This window comes from Haliotis cracherodii, unplaced genomic scaffold (genome assembly GCF_022045235.1).
Source record: "Haliotis cracherodii isolate W230 unplaced genomic scaffold, xgHalCrac1.p SCAF_10, whole genome shotgun sequence".
Classification (NCBI taxonomy): Eukaryota; Metazoa; Mollusca; class Gastropoda; order Lepetellida; family Haliotidae; genus Haliotis; species Haliotis cracherodii.
In genome coordinates, this window is record NW_027266265.1 from 55,187,898 (window position 1) to 55,201,252 (window position 13,355).

At 45.1% G+C, this 13,355-nt stretch overlaps 1 protein-coding gene across 2 annotated transcripts in view; it reads left to right on the forward strand.

Moving 5' to 3' along the window:
- LOC139454537 (microtubule-associated protein futsch-like) overlaps window positions 1–13,355 on the forward strand; it is a 71,644-nt gene that overhangs the window by 29,958 nt on the left and 28,331 nt on the right. For both annotated transcript variants that reach the window (XR_011652459.1, XM_071236317.1), the window contains 7 exons: window positions 279–1,227; window positions 2,670–2,750; window positions 4,410–4,635; window positions 8,063–8,275; window positions 9,364–9,561; window positions 10,434–10,615; window positions 11,736–11,928. Coding sequence is in view for 1 of the 2 variants with exons in the window: in XM_071236317.1 (XP_071092418.1) it covers window positions 279–1,227; window positions 2,670–2,750; window positions 4,410–4,635; window positions 8,063–8,275; window positions 9,364–9,561; window positions 10,434–10,615; window positions 11,736–11,928 (2,042 nt within the window). In the remaining variant the exon portion in view is untranslated. The remainder of the gene's footprint in view (window positions 1–278; window positions 1,228–2,669; window positions 2,751–4,409; window positions 4,636–8,062; window positions 8,276–9,363; window positions 9,562–10,433; window positions 10,616–11,735; window positions 11,929–13,355) is intronic.

Consider the following 13,355-nt stretch of genomic DNA (forward strand, 5'->3'; position numbering starts at 1 on the left):
TTAGGCGCCGCAATTCACTGTGCAGAGTTGCGTCCCTTGGGCACGCCAGAAACCTATGATTGTGGGTTCGAATCCCGGTTCGCCCCAATTATGTTTCTAGGTTTGTCAGCACCATACCCGTGCTTGTTTCAACGAAGTGGTAAACGTCTGAGACCTGCATCACTTGGGGCTTTCCTCCCACATTAAGCTGACACGCCGTGATATAACTGAAATACTGTTAAAAGCGGCGTTAAACCCAACTCACTTACTAATCGTTATGTCAGTCTGTTTTCTTGAAGCTTCCCTTGATGATATCTTTGATGATACCTGGAACTACAACAGCAATTTTGAACCAGAGACTGGTAAGACTGATACTGCAGACATCACCTTGGCTTTAGTTGATTCTGATGACGGAACTGCTTCAGCATCAAATTCTGACAAGAACAATCAGGTTTTCTTAATCAATCCAACTGAAGAACTCATAGATATGCGCTGTACATCAGTGGGGAGAATCACCCCGGAGGCTCGCAAGGAAGCGGAACGCGCCACTTCTGTCACCCCTGAGACGAACGAAAAGAGACAAGACATGTCCGGGGCTGGTAAGTCCTCTAGTCATGGTAGCTTTGATGAAGAAGAGCGGTCATCATCCACTACTGGCATTGCGGCATCAACTGAGGATGATGATAATGTTGAAGATTTTCCAATGCTGTCGTCTCCGAAAAGGAGGAGGCTGAACAGCCAGGATATTCAGGAATCACATTCAGAACGGTCCTGTGTGGGAGAAGTCATTTACAGCTCAGATGAAGATACTGAAAACTCAGTGGCCATATCAGATCAAGATCAACAATTTGTCCACATTGGGAATACGAAAAGTGATGGTGTAGAAGATGAAGCTTGTGCCAGCGAGATCTTCCATCACACTGACAGCATCAGTGAAGCCCAGGCTGGTGTGTCTCGAGTGAATGCCGAGACCCTGAGTGATCGAAGGATGTTTATGTCTATGGATGACCTGTCCAGCTCCCAGCTGAGGCAGTTGGACAGAAGGCTGTCTGCTGCTCCTGAGGAAAATCTGAAGAATGTAAGGCGTAGAAGTTTATTGGAGAAAATTCGGGCCAAGCGTAAGAATCGTCAGCAGTGTGAAAAGACAACTCAAGACAAAGGTGAAAACATTAATCTCCTCAGTCCACAGAATGATGTCCACAGCGAAGTATTGGATTCATTGAATAAGGTGGAGGATTACTTGGTTAGGTATGACTATACTTTAGCTTTTTTTTAAAGTATTTATTTGTGAAAGAAACCTCTGCTATGATGTGGCCTGATTGTGTGTCGGGTGACCCGGCAGTGTAGATGATGCAATGCTGTCACAATGTCTATTCTGTCTTGTGCGGTCATCTAAGGCGCCGCAATTTGCTGTGCAGAGTGGTGTCCCTTAGGCACCCCGTAACAATGTTACCGTTGGTTTAATCCTGTTTCGCCCTGATTATGTTCTAAGTTTGTCAGCACCCGTGTTCTTGGGTTATATCTTGGGTGGCAAACATCTGAGACCTGCATCACTTTAGGCTTTCCTCACATATTAAGCTGACCTGCTGTGATATAACTGGAATTCTGTTCAAAGCGGTGTTAAACCCAACTCACTCACTCGAAGACTTAAAACACTGCAGGGCACTGTGATATTGCTGAATTAATGCTAACACTGGCATGATCCGCTTTGACACACACACACACACACACACACACACACACACACACACACACACACACACTGACATGTCATGTTGCACTAGAGACTGTTCTTAGTCAATCTCATTGAAAACAGGAATTTAGTGTTTACACTGAGGTGTCAAATCCACACTGGGCAATAGATTAAACACAAGTCGAGTATAGAATGGCATTGAATCGCCCTCTTCTTACTCTTAATTTTGTGCAACCAGCCTTCTAGAAACTTTCCCACCCAGAAACTTCTCGAACAATCAAGACTGCCATGTTCATAAACAACCAAGGGAGGCAACTCCACTTCCAGTTGGTGGCAACGACAGCACTCAACATTTTACTCAAAGATTTACTGCCACTGACAATCACTGCAAATTAACTTACATCAGTCACCAGTCTCTTCTGACATATGACAATGTCCAATGTTATTGATAAAAAAATGTTAAAGTCAGTTTGTTTCACTTCTCAGTGGAGAACTTCAAAGGCTGTATGAACCCACTAAACATGGAAGAATGATAATTCTCAACAAAGGCTTTCATACTACTATTTGTATTCCTAAGGTATAAAGACCGACTCCGTGGTCTAGTGGTAGAGCGTCCGCCCGTAGAGCGGAAGGTCCAGGGTTCGATTCCCGGCCGCATCATACCAAAACACGTTAAAAGATGGTACTTGTTGTTACCCTGTCTGGTGCTCGGCATTTAGGGGTTAAAGCAAGGACTGGTCGGCTCGGAGTCAGTATACTGTGTCTGAGTGGGGTATTTATGTTAAACTGCGGCATGGTTTCTCAGTAGGCTTGCACTATAAATCGGCATCAGTCTGGTCTAGTACAAGCAGCCACACACACACATGCATGCACACATGCATGCTATATAAGTACAATAATCTTGGACGCGACGTTAAACCCAATTTCCCCTCACCTCACCTAATGTATAATATTTGTGATTCACTTTGCTAATGATCTGTTCCTGTGTTTCATGTAGGGGCAAGAGGATCCTGTCTATACTGACCGATGCATTCAACACCTCAAACCTCAACAGCAACCCGACAGTCCAAACATGGCGGTAAGTCTAGGTATTACCTGGTGCTGTCTGTGAGTCATGGGGCTCTAGGAACTAATGGTCTAGTGGATAGAGCGTCTGCCCGGAGAGCGTCTGCCCGGAGAGCGCTAGATCAGTGGTTTGACCATTGCCACATCATATCAAAGGACGTTAAAGATGGTACTTGTTGTTACCCTGCCTGTTCCTTGGCATTAAGGGGCTAAAACAAGGACTGGTTGGCTCGGAGTCAGTATATTGTGTCTGAGTGGGGTATTCATGTTAAAATGCAGCATGTTATCTCAGTGTGCTAGCACTATAAATCGGCATCAGTCCGGACTAGTACAAGCAGTCACACACATACACGTGCATGCACGTCGCTTTAATCTTGGACGCGACGTTAAACCCTATTTCACCTCACCACCACCTTACTTTTTGGCATGACAACCAGCTTTGACTTGTTCTTTCTTGACAGTCTTATGTTGGACTCAGCACACCCGTACAGTCATCCAGCCGCTCGGTTGCCATTTTCCTCTGCATACGCAACAATCTTTAATTTCTCTCCGCGTGTGTAGGATTTTCTCTTTGACACCATGATTAAGAATTAAATACCTGTATGTGTTTTACAAATCTGCTCATACTTTACCGGTATTCCGCTTGTATGTAAGCCGACGAGAAGAAGCCAAAATTGGAGAAAGATCTTGTCATAGTACAATTGAATGGATTATTTAGGGCCTTTTGTTTAAAAATAACTTTAAACAGTGCTTTTCTTAATTAGCTGGTACTCTGTGATTGATATCTATACAATAGACAATCACTTCAATTAAAGTGTTTTCAAAGAGGGAGCATTTTATATCTGATCACCGGTTTTTAGCAGTTATTGTTGCTCCAGAGTTACGGTCCATTGTTTACGCTGGAGAGAGGTAAGCATTAAACGATGTCAAAGTTCATGGTGTCAATTCGGATGTATTAACAACATCAGTTACATCTGACAGCATTATACTTTATTAATACTGAGGCACTATGTACACATGAGAACGATGTTTTGTCCAAGTTCTCAGCTTATATTTGATATGATGACTGCATCTGAAACGTCAAAAATATTTGACTGCACATAATACTCAAAAAAACATTTTTTCAAAAATATTCCATCCCCGAGAGGCTGGTGAGCATATGCTCAGATGCGCACTATACTCAAGAAAATACGGTACTTGAAAATTGCGAAAATGTAAAAAAATGTTCTAGATATGACACAATTGCTACTGAAAATTATTATCGATCGAGTTTCAATGAGTCCAAGTTTAAGCTCTAAGGCATCCTTATTGACTGCTTCCAGTGCTAGTGCTAGTGTTCCTTTGTATTAATACAAGTCCTTGAAAACGAATGCTCTTCCTAGAAAAGTGCTTAAAAAGTCCTTGCATTTGGAGTCAAAAGATTTGTGTGAACCCAGAATGGATGGAAGTGGGAGGCATTTTGTCAAAATGAGTCATTCATCTCCGTGCAAAAACAAATACCAGTATTGCATACAATTGTTAGTATGTTTGATCACCATGATCACCATCAAGCTACACGATCAGCTGTACCTGGATTTATACCAACAGCAGTTATAGTAGATGCTACTACTTGTAACCATGGCAACCACTTTTCGTTTGCTGCACGTCATGTGATTGTTTCTCAATCTCACAGGGATGATCTGCAGTTGTTACACAAGAGCGTACAGCTTCCCCCAACCGTCATAGCTGTAGTGGGCGACACTGGAGCGGGGAAATCATCCCTGTTGAACGCCCTGCTCAATCAGCCATGTGTTCTCCCGACGTCTGGAGTACGAGCCTGCACAGCCGTGGTTGTGGAGATCGTGGAAAATACACGCAACCAAAACTACGAGGCCGACATTCATTTTCTCTCCAAGGAGGTTAGTGATATGATGCTGTATCCCCTTGTGTATCGTCTGTGTCAAAAATGTCTAAGTCTGCGGACTCAAAATTTTATATGGTGCAGTTACAAAATGGTGGGGTCCTTATCAGGGCTGGGACGAGTCCCGGGTACCCAACCCCCCATTACCCTACCCTACTCGGGTCCCCGCTGTAGGCCTCAAGAGATGGGTACAAAATGTCCGATTGGGAATTGTTTGACCAAAGACCTGGCAGAAAGTATTTAGGTACTCTATAAAATGATCTGGTCATCCATACTCTGAAGTTGATTGAAGCATTATCAATATTATTCAAACATAGAAAACATAGAATGTGTGCAAAGTCAGAGAGAAAAAAGAACATTAGTGATTTGTTGTGTAACCATGAAGATCTAGATATTTTTGTCATAAAACAATATATCACATGACAAACGGGTCCAGGTAGTCCTGTGGATACCCAGGTCCTACTCAGTACCCACCTGACCCGAGAACCAAAACTAAATGTCCCAAGCTAAACGTCCCTAGTCCTTATACATATGTCACTTGATACTTTTGGTGCTATACAATTCATATTCCGACACAGTACTGTTATTTCATTAGTTGATATTCTTTCTTATTGCAGGTGAATCATATCTCTGAATCAAAACTAATGATGTGGCAAACACTTCCAAACTCTTTAACCTGTTTATTACAAAGTTGTTGAAAGGACATTATTAAAACCCATCATATTCAGTGATATATTGTGATTCACACAACATACCAGTGTGTTCATTTGTGAGTCGAACCAATCTAATATCTCTTGAATATATTACCCAACGTGTATGGTATTGTGTTTCTTTAGTCAGTGAGTTTATATCCTGTTTTTCCCTGCAGGAGTGGCATGAGAAGCTTGAGGTCCTCCCAGAGCAAGGTTATTCCCAGAGTGTATACATATCCTGTATTCCCCTGCAGGAGCGGCATGAGGGGCTTGGGGTCCTCCCAAAGCAGTGTTATTCCCAGAGTGTATATATATCCTGTATTCCCCTGCAGGAGCGGCTTGAGGTCCTCCCAGAGCAGTGTTATTCCCAAAGTGTATATATATCCTGTATTCCCCTGCAGGAGGGGTTTGAGGTCCTCCCAGAGCAGTGTTATTCCCAGAGTGTATATATATCCTGTTTTCCCCTGCAGGAGTGGCATGAGAAGCTTGAGGTCCTCCCAGAGCAGTGTTATTCCCAGAGTGTATATATATCCTGTATCCCCCTGCAGGAGTGGCATGAGGGGCTTGGGGGACTCCCAGAGCAGCGTTATTCACAGAGTGTATATATATCCTGTTTTCCCCTGCAGGAGTGGCATGAGAAACTTGAGGTCCTGCCAGAGCAGTGTTATTCCCAGAGTGTATATATATATCCTGTATTCTCCTGCAGGAGAGGCGTGAGAGCTTGAGGTCCTCCCAGAGCAGTGTTATTCCCAGAGAGTATATATATCCTGTATTCCCCTACAGGAGTGACATATGGTGCTTGAGGTCCTCCCAGAGCAGTGTTATTCCCAGAGAGTATATATACCCTGTATTCCCCTACAGGAGTGGCATGAGGAGCTTGAGGTCCTCCCAGAGCAGTGTTATTCCCACAGTGTATGTATATCCTGTATTCCCCTACAGGAGTGGCATATGGAGCTTGAGTTCCTCCCAGAGCAGTGTTATTCCCACAGTGTATATTTATCCTGTATTCCCCTGCAGGAGTGGCATGAAAGCTTGAGTTCCTCCCAGAGCAGTGTTATTCCCACAGTGTATATATATCCTGTATTCCCCTGCAGGAGTGGCATGAAAGCTTGAGGTCCTCCCAGAGCAGTGTTATTCCCAAAGTGTATATATATATATCCTGTATTCCCCTGTAGGAGTGGCATGAGAGCTTGAGGTCCTGCCAGAGCAGTGTTATTCCCAAAGTGTATATATATCCTGTATTCCCCTGTAGGAGTGGCATGAGGAGCTTGAGGTCCCCCCAGAGCAGTGTTATTCCCAAAGTGTATATATATCCTGTATTCCCCTGTAGGAGTGGCATGAGGAGCTTGAGGTCCCCCCAGAGCAGTGTTATTTCCAGAGTGTATATATATCCTGTATTCCCCTGTAGGACTGGCATGAGGAGCTTGAGGTCCCCCCAGAGCAGTGTTATTCCCACAGTGTATATATATCCTGTATTCCCCTACAGGAGTGGCATGAGGAACTTGAGGTCCCCCCAGAGCAGTGTTATTTCCAGAGTGTATATATATCCTGTATTCCCCTACAGGAGTGGCATGAGGAGCTTGCGGTCCTCCCAGAGCAGTGTTATTTCCAGAGTGTATATATATCCTGTATTCCCCTGCAGGAGTGGCATGAGGAGCTTGGGGTCCTCCCAGAGCAGTGTTATTCCTAGAGTGTACATATATCCTGTATTCCCATGTAGGAGTGGCATTAGAGATTGAGGTCCTCCCAGAGCAGTGTTATTCCTAGAGTGTATATATATCCTGTATTCCCCTGTAGGAGTGGCAAAAGGAGCTTGAGGTCCTCCCAAAGCAGTGTTATTCCTAGAGTGTACATATATCCTGTATTCCCCTACAGGAGTGGCATGAGGAGCTTGAGGTCCTCCCAGAGCAGTGTTATTCCCACAGTGTATATATATCCTGTATTCCCCTGCAGGAGTGGCATGAGGAGCTTGAGGTCCTCCCAGAGCAGTGTTATTCCTAGAGTGTATATATATCCTGTATTCCCCTGCAGGAGTGGCATGAGGAGCTTGAGGTCCTCCCAGAGCAGTGTTATTCCCACAGTGTATATATATCCTGTATTCCCCTACAGGAGTGGCATGAGGAGCTTGAGGTCCTCCCAGAGCAGTGTTATTCCCAGAGAGTATATATATCCTGTATTCCCCTGCAGGAGTGGCATGAGGAGTTTGAGGTCCTCCCAGAGCAGTGTTATTCCCACAGTGTATATATATCCTGTATTCCCCTGCAGGAGTGGCATGAGGAGCTTGAGGTCCTCCCAGAGCAGTGTTATTCCTAGAGTGTATATATATCCTGTATTCCCCTGCAGGAGTGGCATGAGGAGCTTGAGGTCCTCCCAGAGCAGTGTTATTCCCACAGTGTATATATATCCTGTATTCCCCTGCAGGAGTGGCATGAGGAGCTTGAGGTCCTCCCAGAGCAGTGTTATTCCCACAGTGTATATATATCCTGTATTCCCCTGCAGGAGTGGCATGAGGAGCTTGAGGTCCTCCCAGAGCAGTGTTATTCCCACAGTGTATATATATCCTGTATTCCCCTGCAGGAGTGGCATGAGGAGCTTGAGGTCCTCCCAGAGCAGTGTTATTCCCACAGTGTATATATATCCTGTATTCCCCTGCAGGAGTGGCATGAGGAGCTTGAGGTCCTCCCAGAGCAGTGTTATTCCCACAGTGTATATATATCCTGTATTCCCCTGCAGGAGTGGCATGAGGAGCTTGAGGTCCTCCTGAAGGATCTGACCAAGAGAGACGGCAGCCTGCAGAAGGGACAACCTGACCCCACATCAGAGGCAGGCGTGGCGTATGCCAAGGTGCGAGCTGTGTATGGCAAAGTGAGCAAGATGCAAGTCCTCCTCAAACAGACTCACATCACACAATGGCTCAACAGGGTGAAGAAAATCAGTGTCCAATCTGTGAGTGTGTCTTCTCTCATTTATATATGGTTGAAACTTTGGTCTAGTAATTGAAAGACACGCTCCTTGCATTCATGTGAACTTAGGACTGGTCCCAGCCTCAGTTTGAGCCCTCTGCCCTGTCACTCACCTGGTCATGGTGTGTGTCAATGGTTTGGTTTGTTTCTTTGTTGTTTTATGCCGCACTCAGCAATATTCCAGCTATATGACAGCGGTCTGTAAATAATCGAGTCTGGACCAGACAATCCAGTGATTGATATCATGATCATCAATCCACACAATTCGGATCGATGACATGCATCAACTAAGTCAGCGAGTCTGACCACCCGATCCTGTTAGCCGCCTTTTACGACAAGCATAGTAACCTTTTTACGAAAAGCATGGGTTGCTGAAGACCTATTCTACCCCGGATCTTCACACGTCGTGTGTCAATGGGAAATACATGTTCAATGTGGAAATACATGTTCAATGTGGAATATACCCTTGTGTTCTCCTTGATGCCAAGTGGGGCTATGGCAATTGTTAATACAATAGTTCAACGTTTTGTTAGTGTGCACAATGATGATATATCAATCGCTTTGTAGATATTGGTGCTCATGAACAGAGAAAATCATGCATTTTTGTCAGCACATTTTCAGCCTTGATTGTGACAGCTGAAAACTTGGTAACATCATTAATGAAAATATGCTCCCACTTCCGTTAAGATGGGACAAATTGTTTGAGGCAGCTGCTATAAGTCAAAATATTGTGACTGTAACACAAATTTAGAATGCAGTATTGAAAGCACTGACAAGGTTTGAGATCTGATTCAGGTCAAAGCACTCCGTGATGCAGTCAACAGCTACATTGAGAACACTGACAATGGTTGTTGTCTGTTTCAGGCCAGACATCTCCGTGATGCAGTCAACAGCTACATTGAGAACACTGACAATGGTTGGTGTCTGTTTCAGGCCAGACATCTCCGAGATGCAGTCAACAGCTATATTGAGAACACTGACAATGGTTGTTGTCTGTTTCAGGCCAGACATCTCCGTGATGCAGTCAACAGCTACATTGAGAACACTGACAATGGTTGTTGTCTGTTTCAGGCCAGACATCTCCGTGATGCAGTCAACAGCTACATTGAGAACACTGACAATGGTTCAAAGGGTGAGCAGTTTTGGCCAATAGTAAAGAGAGTGAAGCTGTACCTCCCGTCATGTGATGTTTGCAGTAGCGGTGCTGTCCTTGTCGACCTGCCCGGAGTACGCGACGCCAATGCCGCTAGGGATAAGATAGCCAAAGAGGTGAGACATGTTCTACTCTTCTACAGTTGTACTGTTCTATGGTGTCATGCCAAATATTGTTGTACCAGAATGAAATTAAATCCCTAAAATATAATTGTGGAGATTCAGGTTAGAACTGGTCTTCAGCAATCCATGCTTGTCGTAAGAGGCGACTAACGGTTATCCTATGGTCAGATTTGCTGACTTAGTTGATGCAGTTCATCTCTCGCAAGATCGATCCTCCAGATGTCAATCACTGGATTGTCTTGTCCAGACTCAATTATTTAAAGACCACAGTCATATAGCTGGAATATTGCTGAGTGAGGCATTAAACAACAAACAAAATCTAAAAAATGTGTAAGCAGACCTCAAAGTGTTGTTTTTTTTATTTGGGCTTCTTATTTCCCAGTTACCCAAGACAATAAACACCAGTATTTCAAATTGATAGATATTCAGAATTAAATGAAATAAGACAGTGTATCAGTGAGGTAACATGAGTAACTTTGCTTTCTAAACATCAGATGGGCATGTTCGCTCGTCACGCCGAAGACCCGGGTTCGATTCCCGACATGGGGTTAATGTGTGAAGACCATTTCTGGTGTCCCCTGCCGTGATATTGCTGGAATATTGCTGAAAGCGGCGTAAAACCATACTCAATCACTCACTCACTCAGATAGGCATGAACCATGTTGTCAAGACCCAAATCCTGAGAGGTAAAAACAACAGTTGGTATATGAAAAAGATTTGACATGCAGTATTGGCTAGGTGATTCCATGAGAAGTCATATTCACCAAGTTTGTAAGACTTCGGCATTATATCATTGTCAGTACTTCAGTACAAACACCTGAAGTGTTGATGGTTGGAATATATGAGTCGTGATGCTCGTGTTCCAGTACTTGAAGAACTGCACCTCGGTGTGGGTAGTGGCCAGCATCCACCGCGCGATTGACGACCACACCGCCAAGGATCTCCTCGGGGAGAACTTCCGCCGCCAACTGCTGATGGATGGCCAGTATGGCAGTGTGGCTTTCATATGCACCAAGACGGACAGTCTGATCCCATCTGAGCTGAAGAAGTAAGTCAAGCCTTCTCCCCGTACTCTCCTGTGTTAAAATGGTTCCCAGCAAGTTTTGGACCTGTGAAGATCCGGGGTCGAGCCTTCTCCCTGTGCTCTCCTGTGTTAAAATGGTTCCCAGCAAGTTTTGGACCCGTGAAGATCCGGGGTTGAGCCTTCTCCCTGTGCTCTCCTGTGTTAAAATGGTTTCCAGAAAGTTTTTGACACGTGAAGATCCGGGGTAGAATAACCCATGCTTGCTGTAAAAGGCGACTATATTTGTCGCTAGAGGATACTAAGAGAATCGGGTGGTCAGGCTCTCTGATTTGGTTGATCCATGTCATCGATCTCAATTGCGTGGATCAATGCTCATGATGTCAATTACTGGATTGTCTGGTCCAGAATCGATTATTTTACAGACCGCCGTCATATAGCTGGACTATTGCTGAGTGCGGCGTTAAACAACAAACAAACAAACAAACAAAGCAAGACTAAGAAGATGAGGTAGTCAGGCTCAGTGACACAGTGTGTCATTGTACCCCAACAGCATGCTCATAATATCAATCACTGGTTTGTCCAATCTGGCATTAAACATCCAACAGCATCATATATGAAGGTGGCCACAATTTGTTATTGGCATGTTATCTTGAACAGTGTGGAACCTTACTCATACTATCAACTGCTGGGCTCCCTTGCCTTGTTTGTAATACCAATTTCCACGATACAGATGGGATATTGCTGACTTGGATTACTATATATACGTCATAGGTCAGACTCATTTCCCACCATGACAAAGTTGTATTTTTGTCCACAGAAGCATGAGACACATTCACTTACTTTCTCTCAGGGCATTGTTGGACTGTATCTTTCTGGGATTTCTATATTTCTTGGTCAGATGCATATGGAGTGTTCACCATGCTGTAGACTACAACAATCATTGTTTTTAAAAAAAAATAAATGTTGGGCTTCTTCTGAGTGAAGCAAGCTTACGTAGGTTGAACCCTGTTTTTTGCTAATTTAATGATACTGAATGGCTGTTCTAAACTAGATTTCAACCTCAAACCTTTTTTATTTTTATGATTATGGGCTATTGGTGCTATTAACATGATTAAACCAATAAATGATGCATTTTAAACTCCAGGATGACTCCTAACTTTGAGACTCTGAATGATCAGCTGAAGGCAGTTATGGAGGAGTTGTCTGTCCTTGAATCCCGTAAGAAATGCCTCAAACAAAAGCGCAAGGAGCAGAAGTCAGAGATTGCTGCAATAAAATCGGACTACCAGGCGTTGAAGAAGGAACTGGATCAGGAGCCGCTGTCCTTGGACGAGGAGGTAATGCATGGGCTGGTTGATAGGACCATTTGGATGATAGGGGGTGGTACCAGGAGTTGAAGAAGGTACTGGATCAGGAGCCGCTGTCCTTGGACGAGGAGGTAATGCATGGGCTGGTTGATAGGACCATTTGGATGATAGGGGGTGGTACCAGGAGTTGAAGAAGGAACTGGATCAGGAGCCGCTGTCCTTGGACGAGGAGGTAATGCATGGGCTGGTTGATAGGACCATTTGGATGATAGGGGGTGGTACCAGGAGTTGAAGAAGGTACTGGATCAGGAGCCGCTGTCCTTGGACGAGGAGGTAATGCATGGGCTGGTTGATAGGACCATTTGGATGATAGGGGGTGGTACCAGGAGTTGAAGAAGGAACTGGATCAGGAGCCGCTGTCCTTGGACGAGGAGGTAATGCATGGGCTGGTTGATAGGACCATTTGGATGATAGGGGGTGGTACCAGGAGTTGAAGAAGGTACTGGATCTGGAGCCGCTGTCCTTGGACGAGGAGGTAATGCATGGGCTGGTTGATAGGACCATTTGGATGATAGGGGGTGGTACCAGGAGTTGAAGAAGGAACTGGATCAGGAGCCGCTGTCCTTGGATGAGGAGGTAATGCATGGGCTGGTTGATAGGACCATTTGGATGATAGGGGGTGGTACCAGGAGTTGAAGAAGGAACTGGATCTGGAGCCGCTGTCCTTGGATGAGGAGGTAATGCATGGGCTGGTTGATAGGACCATTTGGATGATAGGGGGTGGTACCAGGAGTTGAAGAAGGAACTGGATCAGGAGCCGCTGTCCTTGGATGAGGAGGTAATGCATGGGCTGGTTGATAGGACCATTTGGATGATAGGGGGTGGTACCAGGAGTTGAAGAAGGAACTGGATCTGGAGCCGCTGTCCTTGGACGAGGAGGTAATGCATGGGCTGGTTGATAGGACCATTTGGATGATAGGGGGTGGTACCAGGAGTTGAAGAAGGAACTGGATCAGGAGCCGCTGTCCTTGGACGAGGAGGTAATGCATGGGCTGGTTGATAGGACCATTTGGATGATAGGGGGTGGTACCAGGAGTTGAAGAAGGAACTGGATCAGGAGCCGCTGTCCTTGGATGAGGAGGTAATGCATGGGCTGGTTGATAGGACCATTTGGATGATAGGGGGTGTACCAGGAGTTGAAGAAGGAACTGGATCAGGAGCCGCTGTCCTTGGACGAGGAGGTAATGCATGGGCTGGTTGATAGGACCATTTGGATGATAGGGGGTGGTACCAGGAGTTGAAGAAGGTACTGGATCAGGAGCCGCTGTCCTTGGACGAGGAGGTAATGCATGGGCTGGTTGATAGGACCATTTGGATGATAGGGGGTGGTACCAGGAGTTGAAGAAGGAACTGGATCAGGAGCCGCTGTCCTTGGACGAGGAGGTAATGCATGGGCT